General features: G+C 44.6%; 1 protein-coding gene across 2 annotated transcripts in view; it reads left to right on the top strand.

Moving 5' to 3' along the window:
- Nucleotides 1–18,606, top strand: part of LOC147895115 (dehydratase family) — a 67,295-nt gene that overhangs the window by 21,043 nt on the left and 27,646 nt on the right. For both annotated transcript variants that reach the window (XM_087383815.1, XM_087383814.1), the window contains exons 4-5: nt 6,210–6,257; nt 6,426–6,580. In XM_087383815.1, coding sequence (XP_087239941.1) covers nt 6,210–6,257; nt 6,426–6,580 — 203 coding nt within the window. The remainder of the gene's footprint in view (nt 1–6,209; nt 6,258–6,425; nt 6,581–18,606) is intronic.

Here is an 18,606-nt window from a genome sequence, read left to right as displayed (position 1 = left end):
TATTACAGCAAGGATGGAGGACAAAGATTCTACTGTTGCCTCTTCAGCCCCTTCTCTTCCTTCCTCCTCCTCGAGATTCCTCTCATTCACAATCCTGAACTTGGGAGAGTCGGGGAAGCTAGACGTGTTGAACTACCCGATCTAGAAAATGAAGATCCGGAGCCATCTTGTGGCCCGGAAGTTGTGGAAGCTAACGACAGGGGTGAAGGCAAAATCGGAAGACTTGTTGGACAACAATGGGAAGATTCTCATTCTAGTGGATGGTGAAGAGCTCGAGAATTGGGAAGAGAGAGATGCCCACTCCCTAGCATTAATCATTGGGACCATGGTGAACTCTATTCTTCCGCACATCTAGATAGCTGAGACGTTTGTAGAGGCATGGGCTATCTTGAAGGATTTGTATGAAACATACAATTCATCTCGGATATCGATGCTCCAACACCAACTGTTACAATCTGGACATGAATGAGACAGACAATGTTCATGACCATTCGACAAAAGTCAAGATGGTAAGGGACCAGCTCGCGGTAGTTGGTCAGAAGGTAGATTCAAGTCAATTGGCACTGTTAATCTTACACAAGCTACCTCGAAGCTTTAAGAGTTTTGTGATTACGACCACTACAGGACAGAGGACCAAGCCTCTCACCTTCGAGAAGCTTGGGCCTTTACTATTGCAGGAAGAGGCTCGGGAAAAAATGTTTACGCAATCGGACGAGAAGGCTCTCATGGCAAGGGACAAGCCCGGCAAGGGTAAGTTCAAAGACTCCAAGAACAAAAACAAGAGAGGATGCAAAGAAAAAGAGGCAGATGAAGTGCTTTTACCATGAGAAGCTTGGTCATTCCGCTAAAGAGTGCCGCAAGAAGAAGGCGGGCCTCAAGGAGTCCAAGTCCCAGGAGGAGCCAAAGACTGAATCGGCAAACGTCACGACCGGCGCTCTCTTCATCATCACTGAGTATTGCTGCGTTTATGTAGTTAGTGAAGGAGAGGAAGGTTGGTATGTGGACAGTGGAGCTACAAAGCACATGTCCAACAAGGAGTGGTTCAAAACCATAGAAGGTACGCATCCCGATTCCAAGGTCACTGTTGGAGATAACCGGTCATGCCCTGTGAAGGGTGTCGGTAGTATTCCGTTCATTACGACTACAAGAAACGAGGAGTTGATTTTCGGTGTACGCATGTACCAAATTTGTGCAAGAACCTATTGTATGTAAGTTAGATGGACAAGCACAATATGTCGGTATTATTCGACAACGGCAAGGTTACTTTCATATCCAAGGCAAAAGAACAGGTGTTGCACAAGATGTCGAGGAGCATCGGCTATATTTGTTGGTGTACGGGGACCATGGAAGATCCAGTTTATGGCATGGGCAGTTCAGTCACGTCAACTATGGCACTCTCTCCGAGATGCAGAAGACAGATGGTGGATGAACTTCCACCGATTGCAAGCAATGATCGTGTCTGTAGGGCTTACGTGGAAGGCAAGCAATACAGGGATAAGTTCCCATAGAAGGCCTCATCATGGGCCAAGAAGCCGCTCGAGTTGGTTCACGCCGACATCTGCGGCCCAATGCAACAAATTCATTTACAGGTTCGTAGTATTCTCTCTTACTTGTTGATGATTTTCAATCGCATGACATGGGTATTCTGCCTGGCCAAGAAATCTCAGGCTTTCGAGAAATTCAAAGACTGGAAGACCCAGGTAGAGAAGGAGAGTGGGGAGGTAATCAAAGCCTTCCGCATCGACAGAGGAGAAGAGTTTACTTCTACCGAGTTCAATGGATTTTGCAAGAAGCAAGGGATTAAGAGATAGCTCACTACAGCTCGCACATCTCAGCAAAATGGAGTTGCTGAGAGGAAGCACATGATCGTCACAGAGACAAGGTTGACCATGTTGCGAGGGAGGAATGTCTTGAAAGCCTACTGGGGTGAAGCCGTGAACACTATTGTTCACATCCTCAACAGAAACAAGACCAAGGCTGTTGATGGCAAGACTCTATACGAAGCTTATTATGGTAAGAAGCCCATCATATCTCATCTAAGGGTTTTCGGTTCTAAAGCATTTGTGCATGTACACAAAGATGAGCGAACAAAGCCGGATCCCCATAACCGGAGCTGTATCTTTGTGAGATACATCGAAGAGTCCAAGGCCTACCGCCTATTCGACTTGGACAAGAAGAAGATCCTTATCAACAGGGATGTGATCTTTGAAGAGAACGAGCCATAGCCTGTCGAAGAGGTTTCAGAACTTCCGGCGTTAGCCCCACCCAAAGTCACCATCCGCGAGGTGGAGCCGATTGAAGGAGGAGGAGGAGCAGCTCCCAAGTCAACTCCATCCAAAGCACCTCCACCTGAGAAGAAGCTATCTCAATGGTATTTGAAGACATTAGGAGACTCACGGGTCATGGACATACCCGAGAGTAGTTTCGGAGCGCGGCGGTCTCAAAGAAACATGAAGACTCCCTCCGTGAACTTCGCTTTGGTAGCTCAACTAGCGGAGTCCCGTTCCTTCTAGGAAGTGAAGGATATACCAGAATGGCAGGAAGTCGTGAAGGCAGAGATGGATGCCATTTTGAAAAATGACACCTGGGATTTAGTGCCCAAACCAACCAAGCGAAAGGTCGTCGGGACTAAATGGGTGTACAAGTCTAAGTTCAAGTTAGATGAGAGCTTGGACAAGTACAAAGCAAGATTAGTGGTGAAAGGCTATGCACAATGAGAAGGACTTGACTTCGACGAGACCTTGGCCCCCACAGCTAGGATGGTGACTATTCGGATAGTCATTGCCTTGGCTGCTCATCACAGTTGGCCTATTTTTCAGATGGATGTCAAGTCTGCATTTTTGGATGGTAACTTGGAGGAGGAGGTATATGTGGCACAGCCACTAGGATTTTAGACTCTAGGATCCCCATCAAAAGTCTGCAAACTGAAGAAGGCCTTATACGGGTTGAAACATCCCCCCCGAACTTGGTACCAGTGGACAGATGTTTTCTTTCAGAAGATTGGGCTTCAGAGGAGTCCATCAAAGGCAAATCTCTATCTCGACACAGAGGGGGATTTGCGGCTTGTATTGATTCTATATGTGGATGACCTTATCATTATTGGAGATCATACGAAGAAAATTGCTCAGGTCAAGAGACTTCTTGTGGAGGAGTTCAAGATGATTGACTTAGGCATACTTCACTACTTTCTTGGGATTGAGGTGAAGCAGGGAAAGAGCAGTATCTTTATTTCACAGGAGAAGTATTGCAGGGAACTGCTCAAACGCTTTGAGATGGAAAATTGCAAAGCAGCAGTGACTCCCATGGAAATTGGTCCGAAGTTGAGTGTGCGTGATCCATCTTAGCCGGTTGATTCATCACTATATCGACGCTTGGTGCAGAGTTAGTATTACCTCACCAATACTCGACCAGACATTTCCTTCGCAGTTGGATTGCTCTGTCAGTTTTCCGCCACACCCAAGAAGGCTCATTGGGACGCAGGTATGAGGGTGCCATGGTACTTGAAGGGTACCTGCACCTACGGCATCACGTATACTAGAGGCATTGAGTTGGGAGGTTTCTGTTATAGTGATTGGGCAGGTGACATTGATACTCGGAGATTGACCTCTGGATATTGTTTCTTACTCTCACCGGGAGCCGTGTCATGGCTGAGTAAGAAACAACCTACTGTCGCCCTTTCATCTACAGAGACGGAGTACATGGCTGCCTGTATAGTGGCATGTGAAGCATTGTGGCTCAAGTGGATCTTGGAGGACATGAATGTGGCCCAAGCACATGCGACTGCAGTTATGTGCGACAACAAGAGCTGCATAGCGATCACCAACAACCCCGTGTTTCATGCACGGATGAAGCACATCGAGGTCCACTACCACTTTGTTCGAGAACTCATCGATGAAGAAGTCATAGAGTTGATATACTGCCGAACCAACGACGACATCTCGGATGTTTTCACGAAGGTGCTTCCTAGGGAGCAGTTGGAACACCTCATTCGACACATGGGAATCGGCCCACAATTGTGACATTGAGAGGGGGTATTAGATATGTGGGGACAAGGGGGCAAGAGACCATAGGGGGTAGGGGAAGGTAAAAGGCAGAAGACCTACCTGGCAGGGAACCCGTGCTGCAGCAAGAAGATGGCGCAGCATCCTAGGCGCCTCCTGGACGTGCACACGGGCGGAGTTGGGAGCTGCAACAGCAGCCCATAAGCAGGGCTTATGGGCCCTTAAATAGGGCTGGCCCAAGCCGGCCTGATCAGCCAGCAAAGGTCGACCAGTCTGGTTGGTTGGTGGGCTGGCAGGTCGGTGCATTGGGCAGGGAGCCGACTCCCTGGTCGGCCAGATTGAGGGGGCCTAGCCCCTCCTATAAAAAGCCCCCCTTCCCCCCTCATTCCTCATCACCTGCGGTTACAGCCTTGCACATAGGCAAGCGCACAGGGAGAGGAAGAGGCTCAGCATCATTGACAGCATCTTGGGCTGTTTGTACACGCTCGTCCTTGAGCTTTTGTTGCCCATGATTGTGGAGGAATATATCTGAGTTTTGTCCTATCTCTCTTTCAGTTTTTCTGAGTGTTGTATGAGCTAGATAGGAAGTGAGGTGTGAGTGATTCTATCCTCTATTTCCAACACACAAGTGGGGCAATGACATTTCTAACACCAGGAGCTCACACTGTGTGTGTGGGGAGTGGAATCACAAACTTCTTTAACTTATATGCATCGCATAGATGTGTAGACTCATCAATAGACAATGATCCAGCTAGATATAGAAACCACCAAAATAATATATTTCCGTCCGAAGCTATGGACACAATACAAAAGAGATGGATCCAGAGTCCCACCATCGGTGCGGTCCTCTGATCTTACCACAAGGTACTTCTACTATCTACCGGATATCTCTAGACTCAAGCCCGCGTGCTCCACCTCGAGCGTCTGTAGACTTTCTGTCCAGAATGATCTTCTCCACCTTACTGCCTGTGAATCAGCCTAGGCATCATGGCCTGCATCATTGTCACCATGGCAGAAGTTGTCACTAACGCCTCTGTAGGCGAGGGTGCTGAAGGTGCTTCTGGTTGGGCTATGGAACTGACTTCATTTTCCACCCCAAGGTTGGATTGCTCACTAGAACCCATGGTATCTCTGCCGGATGTCGTCAGTACCCTCCACCAGTGAAAAATCCCTCTCTGAACCTCACTATCTTAGGAGAAAAAAAACTCTAGCTGTGAAACGACATGATAGGGAGAAGTCTTACTTCTCTCTCTCCTATAAACTACTGAATGAATTAGAGAGAGAATTGAAAGAAAAGCACACAAAGACACGTGGTGTGTGAATCTGAAGCTGGGTTGGGTTGCAACCCCCCCTCTGAAGAGAGTATTTCTGTAATATATCTGGTCAAAAAGCTGAATACAATGGAGCCAAAAGAATGAAGGATACTGGTGCCAAAAGGCTGAAATTACAACTGTTGATGAAGGATTACTCCTTCCTTTAGATGGAAGACGGCAATGGTAATGATCTGCTGTTGCTCTTCTCTACTGCTGAATCAGAACCCAGGCATGCTGCACTGGAGGTGGCTGTTGCTGAGGGAGTTGGCCAAATCTGGAGGAAGACTCATGCCTAAATGATTAGGGGAACCCTTCGTTTATAGGATTTCAGGGCTGAACTGGCTGACCCAGTCTGTGGCTGCTACAAATTGGCCGACCTGCAGCCACCTGACCAGGACTGTGGCAGCAGCCGATGTGCCACATGGCGATTTGGGATTGCTATGCCTCTGCTGCAACTGCTGTGACTGGCACTGCTACGATCTGTTGCACCTGCGCCTGGACCTGGTATCTCTGTCAGCAGTCCATACAGACCGTACAGCTGCTGCTATACTGCTGGCTGCTCCTGGATCTGCTGTCTGCTGTGGGGTTGTTAGCAAGGAAGATATGCCATGGGCTGCAGATGCCTATGACAGGAACTCCATGATATGTCCAAGTAAACTTTTTGTAGGTTGGGTTAAGAAATGTGGTTTTCCTAGACAATAAGTGCACATCTGCTAAACTTGACATTTGTGTTATTTGTTCTTATTGAATCTTGGCTTGTATCCTGGACAGTGAAAAATGGAAAGCATGCTGCATAATTTAGGAAAAGACTTGAGATGGGTTTTTATGAATGGCATTGTTTGTGCCACATAATCAATGTAGATTGACCAGTCTTTTTGTCTCAATGCATGTGCAGCCTGGTATTTTTGAAGGGCACTCCTATGACATAATCTCAGCTTTCCAGGTATTCAAGCAAGTTGAGGTTTCCATCTTCAGTATTTTGTCTTCTTTTGGGAAGCTCCGATATGTTTGTGTATTTTATGACTGCTTTTTGTGAGGACTCAGATTTTCCATCAATTATTTGCATGCAACCTACTATACACTCTCAACTGATGCAAATTATGTGGCTTAGGTGTATGGGGAGTACGTGAACGGGACTATCAGTGATGAGGAACGCTTGAAAGTACTCAGAAACTCTTGTCCAGGTGCAGGGGCATGTGGGGGCATGTACACAGCAAACACAATGGCTAGTGCAATAGAGACCCTGGGCATGTCTCTTCCTTATAGGTAGCTTGGTTGCTTAATCTTTAATAAAGCGAGAATCACCATATTGTTTTGTTTTTTCCATATGCCGCGGCCTGCCTTTATTGCGAATGAAAGCTCTCTCTGTTACCTTATGTACAAGCATCTTTCTGAGAGAGAGAGAGAGAGAGAGATGAGGAATGCTTGAAGTGGGTGTTGACAATATTCATCATGGGTGTTGATGCCCACTCAGAGGCTTCAGCCCTTGTTGTATCAAGTTCTTTCAGTCTCATAGACCCTTTGGTCTTTGAAAGTTTTTTAATCAACCTTTTTTTCCCCCCTCACTCTCTCAGCGAGTGTCACCTCAGCAGATAGTCATCACCATCGCCTAGGAGACCATCGCTGCGCCCGCTCAGAAGGAGATCACCGTTCAGATCATCACCCAACACATCTAGGCTGAACCACCACACAGCTAGGTCATGCCACCACACAGCTAGTTGTGACGCTACACAATTAGGTTGCGCGTCTGTAAGCAGTAGCTCCAGGTTCAAGTCAAACTTGATAGCCCACAGTTCAGCTTCAAAAAGTTTGAAGCTCCAAGACTTACTGTTCCAGAAGTTCGGGTCAGCTAGCGCCAAACAGCTCGCAGCTTCAAGCTTCAATCTAGGGTTCACAGGCAATAGCAGTAGCAGCCCCTCTTTCAGCCTCTCTAATCGGTATTGGGTTGGACCCCCAGCCCAACCCGTGTGTAGTTATAGATATGTCCAATTGTTCCTATTCGAAATCCCCTTCCTCACCCTCTCCAACCAGCAGAGTTCTCTACCCTGCAGCTGCAGGTTTGACACCTTCTCCATATACAAAGACATACAAGGGAGGGGGGTTCAATCGACCCATTGTTGGACCTCAAGAACAGATCATCTGTTTACTGGAGGAGGTGCATGCGTTGAAGTTGCAGTTGGCAGTCGTGACAGCTAGAGTTGAGGTTCTTGAAGGACCTGCCAAGCAGATAGTAATAGATGAGGTAATGAAGACTTGCAAGGCCTCTTCCCCTACCCCTCAACCAGTCTGTACAGTCAAAGACCTAGCTCACATCGAAGTACAAACAATTAATAAGGATTGATTGTGGAGGCTGATACCAAGGCAAGTAAAGCTGACATTCAACAAGAATTAAGGAGCATGAAGCCAGAGGTGACAATGCACTGAATTATGAATATTAGAATAGGGGGCCTCCCTGAAGAATGGTACAAAGAGGAGGACTTTTTTAGTGAAACTCCAGCACATAGCAAAGCAGCGATGCCTAGCATTGAATGGACGGTTGACGATGATGAAGATGCCAGAGCAACTAGAATCCATAACTTTAGAGGACATGCTACCATTACACTTGACTCACAAGATTAACAAATCAAGTGTCTTTGACAATCTTACAAGTTGAAAGGGGACTTAGGAATGGACAGCTGAGGAAATCACACGAGCTCAATTGAAACAAAGGCAATGGAATTAGCCAAGGTCAAGGCTGCTAGGAAAGATGGAAAATGGGCAGTAGACCATGAGGGCGTGGCACTCATCAAGGAGTTCAAATCCAAATCAAAAGACTCTTAGTCTTAAATTGATGCATGGACAATTATGTTTTTGTTCTAATATGTAATGTAGAAAGTTGCTTTTTGTACCCTTGGGAGCTTCCATGTGCCCTCCCTAAGTGAATGTATTGGCTGGCTTTTTTGTTAGAAATCGGCCAACAAAGGGTACACACAGTGGAAGTAGCGTACTTGAACATCTACACCTTAACTTCCAACAAGGGCTATGTTACATATTGCCTTTAAGGGATTTGAAACCAGGAAGCATTGCTAAAAATACCCCTTAAAACACCCATGCTATTACGATATAGCTTATTCATCTTCATAGCATTGTGGACATTTAATCAAGCAATGTCTTGAATCTATCATGTTCGTATGTGGAATTCAATGTATTAGATAATTTCTTGGGCTAGTTGGCTTGTATCCATGGTTTAGTTCATGGCTTGGTCTTGTATGAGTGCCTTCTACTCTTGTGTGCAACTCTAACTTTATCACACTTAACTTACTTTCTAGTAGAAATGCATTCTACAAATAGAAAATAAAACCTGTGTTCTAGTAAGAGATGCGTAGAATATATGTTTGAACACTTACGGAGTGACTCTATTGTCCATATGTTGGTGGATGTTCTCCACTACTCATGCTGGATGATGATCTGAGTTATTGCAAACATCTTGATAAAGTAATTCATACACCTTGGAATTCTATGTGATACTATGAACTAGGGAATATTTATGTGACTTGGAAGGCCACACATTCTCCATCGAAAGAATGAAGTGCCTCATTTTGGTCCACTTGGCAACTACAATTAAAAGAGTGCTACTTGTGCTTTGTATAAATGGTTAATCAAGGTTATGTTTGAGTGCAGTAGTGCTACGGACTCAAACTTTCTTAGTAATATAATGTAGAAAGGAATTGTGATATAATCAATCATGCACATCCGTTTTGAGCTTAGGCCATTGCTAATGTTCAATGAGCCGATTAGGAATTCACAAACATGAACTCGTGTGATTTCTTCTCTATTGCGATGAAATGGTACGATACTGATTGCCACCATTTAAAAAGAGTGTAGGTCATTCTTTGGGGGGATGGAAAAGCATTAATCAGAAATTTCAAATCCAAACCTAAAGACTCTCAGTCTTGAACTGATGTTATTGAGGCCACCTTTAAGATAGTATTTCAATGTAGTTATGCTATAATAATTTGGGGCTGAGCTACTTTTGGCACTCCCTCGATTCTCTCTAGATTTTTCCAGATGATGTAAGGCTGCTTGTTTTTTTGTACTTTGTCCCATGGGCCCGCGAGGCCTTTCACGGATGTTAGTATATATTTCTTTCTTTCTTTCTTGGATCATCACTTTCCTATCTTTGTATGCAGCCCATTTCCCTGTTATTGAGCTGCCATCCCACATACCATTCTCTCCCTCTGGTTCTCTTGTTGTGGGAGTGTGAGGTCATCATCCAAGTATAGCTTAGTTCCTTTCAATGTTGCCCTCATACTCATGGGGGTGGACCTGTCGATTGCTGTCCGGAGTGTCATCGCCAGTGGCTTTCCCAGCGTCTCAACCTTGCCCACTCTCCAAGCTGTCTCACATGCAAGGTGTACACACATTTGGTGAGCAAAGCCTTGGCATCCGCCAATGGAGTATCTCCCATTGTAAGGCCTCGAACCAAGACGTTTAAAAACTTGCTGTTCCTCTCGTTATTGTCTTCTAAAGCATCATATATGAACTCCTCCTTGGTGGCTGCTGTATCCTTTTAACCACATCTTCCATTCTAGTATTGCAGCTTCCCCTTGGGTGATTTGTCCACGGGAGACCATAGGTCTATGGGACAACAAAGAAACCTCCAAGCTAATACATCTAATTAGGAAGGGCACAAGACAGCCCCCAAGGAGTGCAAAAAGCAACTCCAAGTTATTTAGATTACCTACATTGTAGACTGAAATAAAAGAGATATAATAGGCCATACATCAGTTTAAGACTAAGAGTCTTTTGATTTTGATTTGAACTCCTTGATGAGGGCTATACCCTCACGATATACTTATTTTCCTTCCTTCCTAGCAGCCCTGACCTTGGCTAGTTCCGTTCCTTTTTGGGCTAGTTGGGCTCGTGTGAGTTCTTCAGCTTGTATGATTGGCATAGGAGGGAGTGGCTATGGGCTTGCAATCATGCATCTTGAATTGATCCAAAAGCTTCTGCACATACTTGGATTGAGACATAATGATGCCACGTCTCTCTTGTATGAACTGGATCCCCAAATAGAAATGAAGCATATGCCCAAATCTGACATATCAAATGTGGCTCTCAACTCAGCCTTGAAATATGCAATTATTCCTTCATTAGAACTTGTGAGCAGCATGTCATCTACATAAAGAATGAGAAACAAAATATCCCCCCCATCCTTCTTGATGTAGAGGGTACTTTCAGTTGGACTATTAGTGAGACCCTTGCTGGTCAGAAAGGCATCAATCTTTGAATACCAATCTCGTTGAGCTTGTTTCAGCCCATACAAACCTTACTCAGTTTGCATACTTTATGTGCTGCACCTGACACCTCAAAACCGGGAGGTTGCTTGACATAAACCTCTTCCAACAAGTCGCCATTAAGAAAAGCTGTTTTTATATCCAACTGATGTACATGCCAATCAAAATGTGCAGTCATGGCAATCACTGACCTGATAGTATTCATCTTGGAAGTAGGAGCAAAGTCTCCTCATAATCAATGCCCTTTTTCTTGAGCATAACCTTTTGCAACCAGCCTTGCCTTGTACCTTTTAATAGACCAATCGGGCTTTCGCTTGACCTTGAAAACCCATTTGGTACTTTCCGCATTCTTCTCTGGTGGCAAATCCACAAGATTCCAAGTGTGATTCTTATCAATGGATTGCAACTCATCCTTCATGGCATTCATCTAGTGCACATTATCTTGAGCCTCCTCAATGCACATTATCTTGAGCCTACTCAAAAGAGTCACGCTCTTCTTCATCCAGAAGTGCACCAATAAACATTGAATCCACAAAATGTGGCCCCTCTTCATGTCTCGATGCACTACGAGTTCTGCCAAGCAAAGGAGCATCAAGCTTACTCTCCTTGAGAGTTTGGAGCAACCAATGAAGAACTGATTTGGTAGACTGAATTTATGTCCTTTCCTCTCTAACTGCATCTTCCATTGCGTGTGGAGGAATGGGATCAGCCTGGGGTTGAATCGGGGCATGTGGAACAGGAGGGGCTGGTTGTATATCCTGAATTTCAGAAGGCATATCAGTGGGAGAACCCAAAGCAAGAGGTAATATACGTTCAAAGACATCATTTGATGTAGAAGAAATGGGCACATTAAATTCAGCTTGTGTATGTGCTGAATTTTCTAAAAAGATTACATCTCTGCTAACAAAAATCTTGCGTGAAGCAGGATTGTAGAGATGGTAACCTTTGCTCTCTGCACTATACCCAACAAATATGCACTTAATTGCCTTTGTCGGACAGCTTATGTTGAAACTCAACAGGCACATGGGCATATGCAACACATCTAAAGACATGAAAATGATCCACTGAAGGCTTTCTGCCATGCCAAACTTCATAAGGAGTTTTTGTTCTCAAAGTCTTAGTGGGAGCCCCATTCAAAACATAGTTGGCACACATGAGACCTTCAAGCCAAAATTGGTGAGGCAACTTTTTGCTTGTAAGTATGCATCTATCCATCTCCATAAGAGTTCGATTTTTCTTCTCAGCTTTGCCATTTTGTTGAGGGGTAAGCCTCATTGTAAGCTGATGTGTGATGCCTTTGTCTTTCAAATAAGCCTCAAATTCTTCAGACATATACTCCCCCCCTCTATCTGTGCGTAAATTCTGAACCGTGAGGCTTGTTTCATTCTCAACCTTGGCAACAAAGTGTCGAAAATGCTTAAACACATCTGATTTTTTCTTTAAACTATAGACCCAAGTGTAATTTGAGTAGTCATTAATAAAGGTGACATAATAGAGATAATTACCCAATGTAGGAGTCCTCATGGGACCACAAACATCAATATGAACAAGCCGTAATTTCCGAACAGCTCGTACTACACCATCCTTCTTGAAGGGAAACCTATGCATCTTTCCAAGTATGCACCCTTGACAGGCATGAGGGGGAGGCGTCTCCAAAGGAGGCAAAGCATCAACCATAGAATGTTTTTGAAGTGTCATCAAGTTGCCGTAACTCGTATGCCCATATCTAGCATGCCATAACTCCGCATTCTGCATAGAAGCAACGGGAGAAGAAACTGCAAGTGCATCATGTGGTCTTTTCTCTAAAACATCAAGCTGAAAAAGACCACGAAACATCGTGCTAGGTGCTAGATAGTCTCAAAGCATAGTCATCTTCCCTAGTCTCAAAGCATATTCATCTTCCCTATCTCGGACTGCGCACTTGTCATCTTCAAAGACAATATGAAATTCTCTTTTATTGAGAGAGGACATTGAAAGCAAATTCTTCTTGATTCCAAGTACATAAAGCACATCATGGTTCTGAAATTTGTGCCATCTGTGGCTGTAAGTACAATCTGACCAATGCCACGAACGGAATAAGACAAATCATTTGCACAATACACTCTTTTTCCAGGGGGCGATGGATGCAGATAATCAAACAAACACTTCTTGGAAGTGATAGGTGTTGGGTGTTGGAAGCAGTGGAAGCTCAAAAATGGAAGCACAATGGAGAAAAACGAGATGCTGTAATATATTGCTGCAAAGCTGAAGTGTGGAGGCTCAAGGGAGAGCCAACATAACAAAACCCTAGGGCTAATTGCCCTAATTGGACTAAGTGTCCTAACTGACCTAAATGGTACATAAACTAACTGTACCAATAGTCCTAACTGACTATAACTAGGCCTACAAGGCTCATACCAAGGTATAAGTGGCATCTATGGATAGCCCATGAGATAGCCTACAAACCCCCCTCCATGGTATGGGCTGAAGTATCCTAGACATGGCTTAGGATACCTAAATATCTAGTGCCATGGTTGCACATGTTCGTCCCGTAGGATATAGCAACCTATGACTGTACAGAGTACAACAGATCAAGTTACAAAAGGTACTAAGTTTAAAGCTTGTCGAAAAGCCTCAAACTTAGGTTGAGGTAGAGCCTTCATAAAAAGATCTGCCAAGTTGTCTTCAGTGGGAACATAAGACAACTCAATATCACATGCTGATAATCGCTCTCTAACATAGTGATAGTGAACCTCAATGTGTTTTGTGCGAGCATGGAAAATAGGATTCCACGCGATAGCCAAAGCACTATGACTATCAGTGAAGATGACATTAGGAGCAGTCTGACGTGCACAAAGATCTGCAAGGAGCTTCCGAAGCCAAACACACTCCATTGTAGCTGTAAAAGCCACTCTGTACTCAGCTTCAAAGCTAGAAGTAGCAACTGTACTCTGCTTCTTGCTGAACCAAGAAACACATGAAGTACCAAGCATAAAACAGTTGCCACTATGTGACACACGAGTGTCGGAACAACCAGCCCAATCACTATCAGTGAACCCATGCATGACAAGTGAAGTATCAGCCCCATAAAGAAGGCCTAAATGCTGAGTGCCTTTAAGATATCTGAAAACATGCTTCATGGCATGCCAATGGTGCATAGATGGGTTGTGCATATATCTGCTCAACTGTGAGACAGCATACTGTAGATCAGGTCTCGTATGGCATAGGTAAATCAAACAACCAATTGCCTGTTGATAAAGAGTGACAACACATGCACCGTTGCCATCCTCAGAAGAGAAGTGAAAGCCAGTCTCTAATGGTGTGGATACTGGCTTGCAATCCTCAAACTGGAAACGCTGCAAAAGCTGTCCAATGTACTTGGATTGTGACATTGAAATGTCCCCCTCACTGCTAGCAAATTGAATGCCCAGATAGTAGTGCAGAAGACCAAGATTAGACATAGCAAATGTTTGCTGCAAATCAACTTTAAAATCTGTAATTTGCTGAGCATGTGTCCCAGTTACAAGCATGTCATCTACATAAAGGACTAAAATCAGCAAATCTGTCCCACGCTTGTGGATGTAAAGGGTAGCCTCTGTAGGGCTGTTCTGAAAGCCAAGTGTGAGCAAATGAGAATGAATTCTCGAATACCAAGCCCGAGGTGCCTGCTTCAATCCATAGAGGGCCTTTTTCAAGCGGCGTACCTTACTTTCAAAACTGTCAACCTCAAAGCCAGGAGGTTGGGAAACATAGACCTCTTTCTGCAAATGCCAATGAAGCAAAGCTGTCTTAATCTGCCAATGAAAGTGGGCAGCAAAGGCAATAACTATGTGAATGGTAGTGATCGTGGAAGTGGGAGCAAAAGTCTCCTCATGCTGCTGAGCATAGCCCTATGGCATTCTTGCCATAAGGCAAATCACACAACTCCCAAGTGTCATTCTGATGGATAGAGTCCAATTCAGCTTGCATGGCCTTCATCCAACAATCATTCTGAAAGGCATCTTGATGACGTAATGGCTCTTCATTGCATGCTGTAGCAACCAAAGCATAAGCAACAAAACTAGCATGCTCTTTCCAGACAGCTGCTCTCGTACGGGCTGGCAGAGGAGTGTCTTGTTTGCTGTCTTTTAATGTGTCAAGGAGCCAACAGGGTACCTTTTTAGGCTCCTAAATTTCTGCTCTCTCCTGGTCAAGAGCTCGGTGCAAATGATCCTAATCAATGATAGGCATATCAGGCTGAATTTCTGCATGCACATGGGGCTGTAAATGACCATCAGATGGACGAGGGACAACCTCAGATGGAACATCATCTCGAGCATCGGATGGAAACAAAGGCATCAAGCGGCATCACGAACATCTGAAACTGCCATACAAGCATCATGAACATCAGGATTATACTGACATGTAACCAAGAAAGCCCAATGGTGGTCTTGTGCGAAATCAGCGGACTCATGTCGATCTTCTGCACTAGAAGAACCAGATACTGCAAGACCAGACTCTTTCTTTTTCTTTTTAGATGCTATGCGCTTCCTGCATTCAGAAATATCATGCCTAGGTTTCCTGTAATAGTTACATCTCTTCTTCTTTTTGTTATTTCTTGAAGAAGAGGCAGCATGGGAATGAGAGGGCTTTCCAGCTGAAACCTTGCCTTTACTTTTGTGTTTATGATGGGTAGCAAATGCTTGATTACTAACCATGGTAGCATTGCGATTCACACGACTTTTCTCCTTTTGAAGAAGAAGAGCAACAAGTTGGTCAAATGAGAAATGATTGGCATCACCCCCTGCAACCAACCTCAATGTAGTAGCAAAGCCTTGATATGAATGAGGCAACCCATCAAGGGTATTAGAAACCAGCTGAGAATCAGGCATAATCTCATCAATGTTGGCCAACTGCTCTTTCAAATCCTTCACATTAGTGAGATAGGCATTCATGTTACCACCCTCATCAAGCTTTAAATCTTTCAACTGCTTGCGGAGATAGGCAACCCTCTTCTCGTTCCACACCCGATACAAAGATGCAAGCTGATCCCATGCTTGCTTAGCTGTCTTGCAAGACCGAATATGAGGGATAATAACCTGTTTCACTGAAAGAGCAATCAAGGCATGTGCTTTGGCATCATGACCATCCCATTGAATTTGCTCCTGTGGAGGAGGCAAAGCACCTGGAGCAAGAGGTGTAGGAGTCTTGGTTGTAGCAGTAGAATCATCACTTGAAGACCCACCTGAAGAAGTAGAGGCTGCAGGTGTAGCACTAGTAACAGTGCTTGTAGGCTTGGCCTGAGAACCTGAAACAATATGCCATAGATTCTTGGCAACCAAAACATGTCCCATCATGTATGATCACATGGGGTAATTGGTGCCATCAGACACGGTGCTGAAATACAAGGCAAATGCACCAACTGGCAAAGCAAATGAGAGAAAGGCAACCCCTTAGAATCAAGTGCCAAAAATTTGCCCAAGCTTTAAAGCTTATGTCTGCAAAAGACTCTGCTGTCCCGAGGTATACCTGTTGCAAGAAAAATTGCGCGAGGCAACACGAGGCCTTCCAAGGCAACACGAGGCTTTTCCAAAATGCAAATGAAGTAGAAATTGGAAAAAGCCAATGCAACAAGTGCTTACCCAATGATGAACAGCAGTGACAAGCTCTAAAAGCTAGCAAACGAGGGTTGGAAATGAGAATTACAGCAAAAGAAGTGCTCCCACGACGAGGAGAGCACGTAGAAATGGAGAGAAAGAGATCCAATGGAGAGAAGCTCGCAGCCTGAGGCAAAGGGATGCCAAATGAGGAGGGAAGGGCTCAAAGAGAAGTATCCGGATCAATTCAGCAGCTCCAAATGGCTCCAAAAAGCTAGCATGCAGCTCAAGGCAGCTCTGAAATGCTGGCCCGTAGCTCAAGGCAGCTCCAAAATGCTGACACGCAGCTGGAGGCAGCTTTGAAATGCTGGCGCGCAGCTCGAGATAGCTCCGAAATGTTGGAAAACTTGAGAAATGATTGGCGCGCACCCTAAGGCAGCCCGTACTGCAGTGAATGTATTGAAATTCTGACAAACCGGACAGAAAGTACGAGAATTTTATACAGATGTACGGATTTCTGTACGATTTCTGAATAGATGTACGGATTTCGGTACAATTTTGGACACGTACGGATTCCGTATGATGTCTGACACATGTACGGATTTTTGTACAATTTCTGACGCATGTACGGATTTTCGTACGGATTTTTCTTGACAGGTAGGAAATTTCGTATAGATGCTGTAAATGCTCGGATGTGGTTGTTTTTTGCTGTAGCAGGCTGGAAAATGCATCGAAAAACAGTTCCCTTCGCGAGAGTTGCTCCAAAGTGCAGTCTTCTCGTGACAAAAATGAGGTTTTTCGTGACAGAAGTGCTTGGAAAGGTCTTAAACACTCGTGGGAGTGTGAAAACTAGCAAGACCAGCAAGAATGAGAGCTAGAGGCTGCCAAACAGCTTGGGAAAGTTGTCAATGGCTGAGGGAATGGATTCCCTGCTCTAATACCACTTTTGGGTGTTGGAAGCAATGGAAGCTCAAAAATGGAAGCACAATGGAGAAAAACGAAATGTTGTAATAGATTGCTGCAAAATTTAAGTGTGGAGGCTCAAGGGAGAGCCAACATAACAAAACCCTAGGGCTAGCTGTCCTAATTGGACTAAGTGTCCTAACTGACCTAGATGGTACATAAACTAATTGTACCAAGAGTCCTAACTGACTATAACTAGGCCTACAAGGCTCATACCAAGGTATAAGTGGCATCTATGGATAGCCTACAATATGTTTGGTGGACCGCTATCAAAGTACCAATTATTCAATGTCTCTGTGACATTGAAAGCACATTAATCCTTAGAAGGATCATAACTGCAAGTCAGAGCATAAGAGTCATCCTCAGAAGTGGCTGTAATGTCTGGAGCAACCACCTGAAAATCAGGACTGCAAGTCAGAAAGGCATACTCTTCTTCCACTAGGTCGGCTGAAGCATCAACACCATCATGTGCATGAGGAGCTGAATTTGTGATAGCCATACCGGAATCCTTTTTGTTTTCCTTGGCAATTCTTTTCTTGCATTTCCGTATGTAGCGACCCGGCTTCTCGTAATAATGACAAACACCCTTTCTCTTGGGTTTCTCTGCATCATTCTTAGCCTTGTGAGAAGGTTGTCCAGAATCAGCTTTATGCTGATGTGAAGGTTGATTTGCATGCTGCTCATGCTGCTTCTCCCCTTTGGGCTTGAATTTCGAAAACATCGCATGTTCACTAGCTCGTGAAGCCATGTTCTTTCTGGTTTGTTCTTCCTGCAATAAAAGTCCTATCAACTCATGAAAAGTGAGAGGGTTGCCACCCCCCCTCAATGACAAATTCAATGAGGTGTGAAAGCCAAGATAAGACTCAGGAAAAGAATTGAGTATGAGTCAACTCTCTCTTCAGGAATGAGACCTTGACATCATTGTGGGCTGAAAACATACTCTCCAAAATATCCCAAGCTGCCTTCGAGGTCTTGCATGACCGAATGTGCGGAATGATAAACCTTTTGACAAAAAGGGAGATAGCTGAAAGTGCTAGTGCATCACGTAAATCCCACCTTTTTTGATCCTGTGTAGGAGCCACTGCCGTAGCAGCTGCTGCACCTAGCAATTGTCCTGCACCTTGAGCTTGTCCTCTACCCCTTCCTCCACCTTGTTGAGGAGGAGAGGCAGGTGCAACCACATTGTCTGGGTGTGGCTCATTCCCATTGACATAGTCCCATAAGTGTTTGCCAACAGGATATTGCGAACCATAAAACTCCATAGGGAGTAGTTGGTACCATCCAACTTATTCTCCTGTGTGAGGTCTCCAAAGAATTGTTCTGGGCCATAACTGCCAAAGAAAATGCAGCAAATACCAACAAAAAATTTCCTTTTTGGGAATGAAGATGCACAACACAAATCCCTGGGGATATTGATGCAAATTGCTCACTTATGAGAAAATAGCCAATCAATTGCTCAATGCAACAGCCCACAAGCATAAATTCACTTGAATCTATG

This window comes from Dipteris shenzhenensis, chromosome 13 (assembly GCF_047967505.1).
Source record: "Dipteris shenzhenensis isolate YYH24624 ecotype China chromosome 13, Dip_SZ_1.0, whole genome shotgun sequence".
In the NCBI taxonomy this organism is placed as follows: domain Eukaryota; kingdom Viridiplantae; phylum Streptophyta; class Polypodiopsida; order Gleicheniales; family Dipteridaceae; genus Dipteris; species Dipteris shenzhenensis.
The sequence above is the reverse complement of the archived record's forward strand: the minus strand, read 5'-3'. Positions and strand labels throughout refer to the sequence as shown.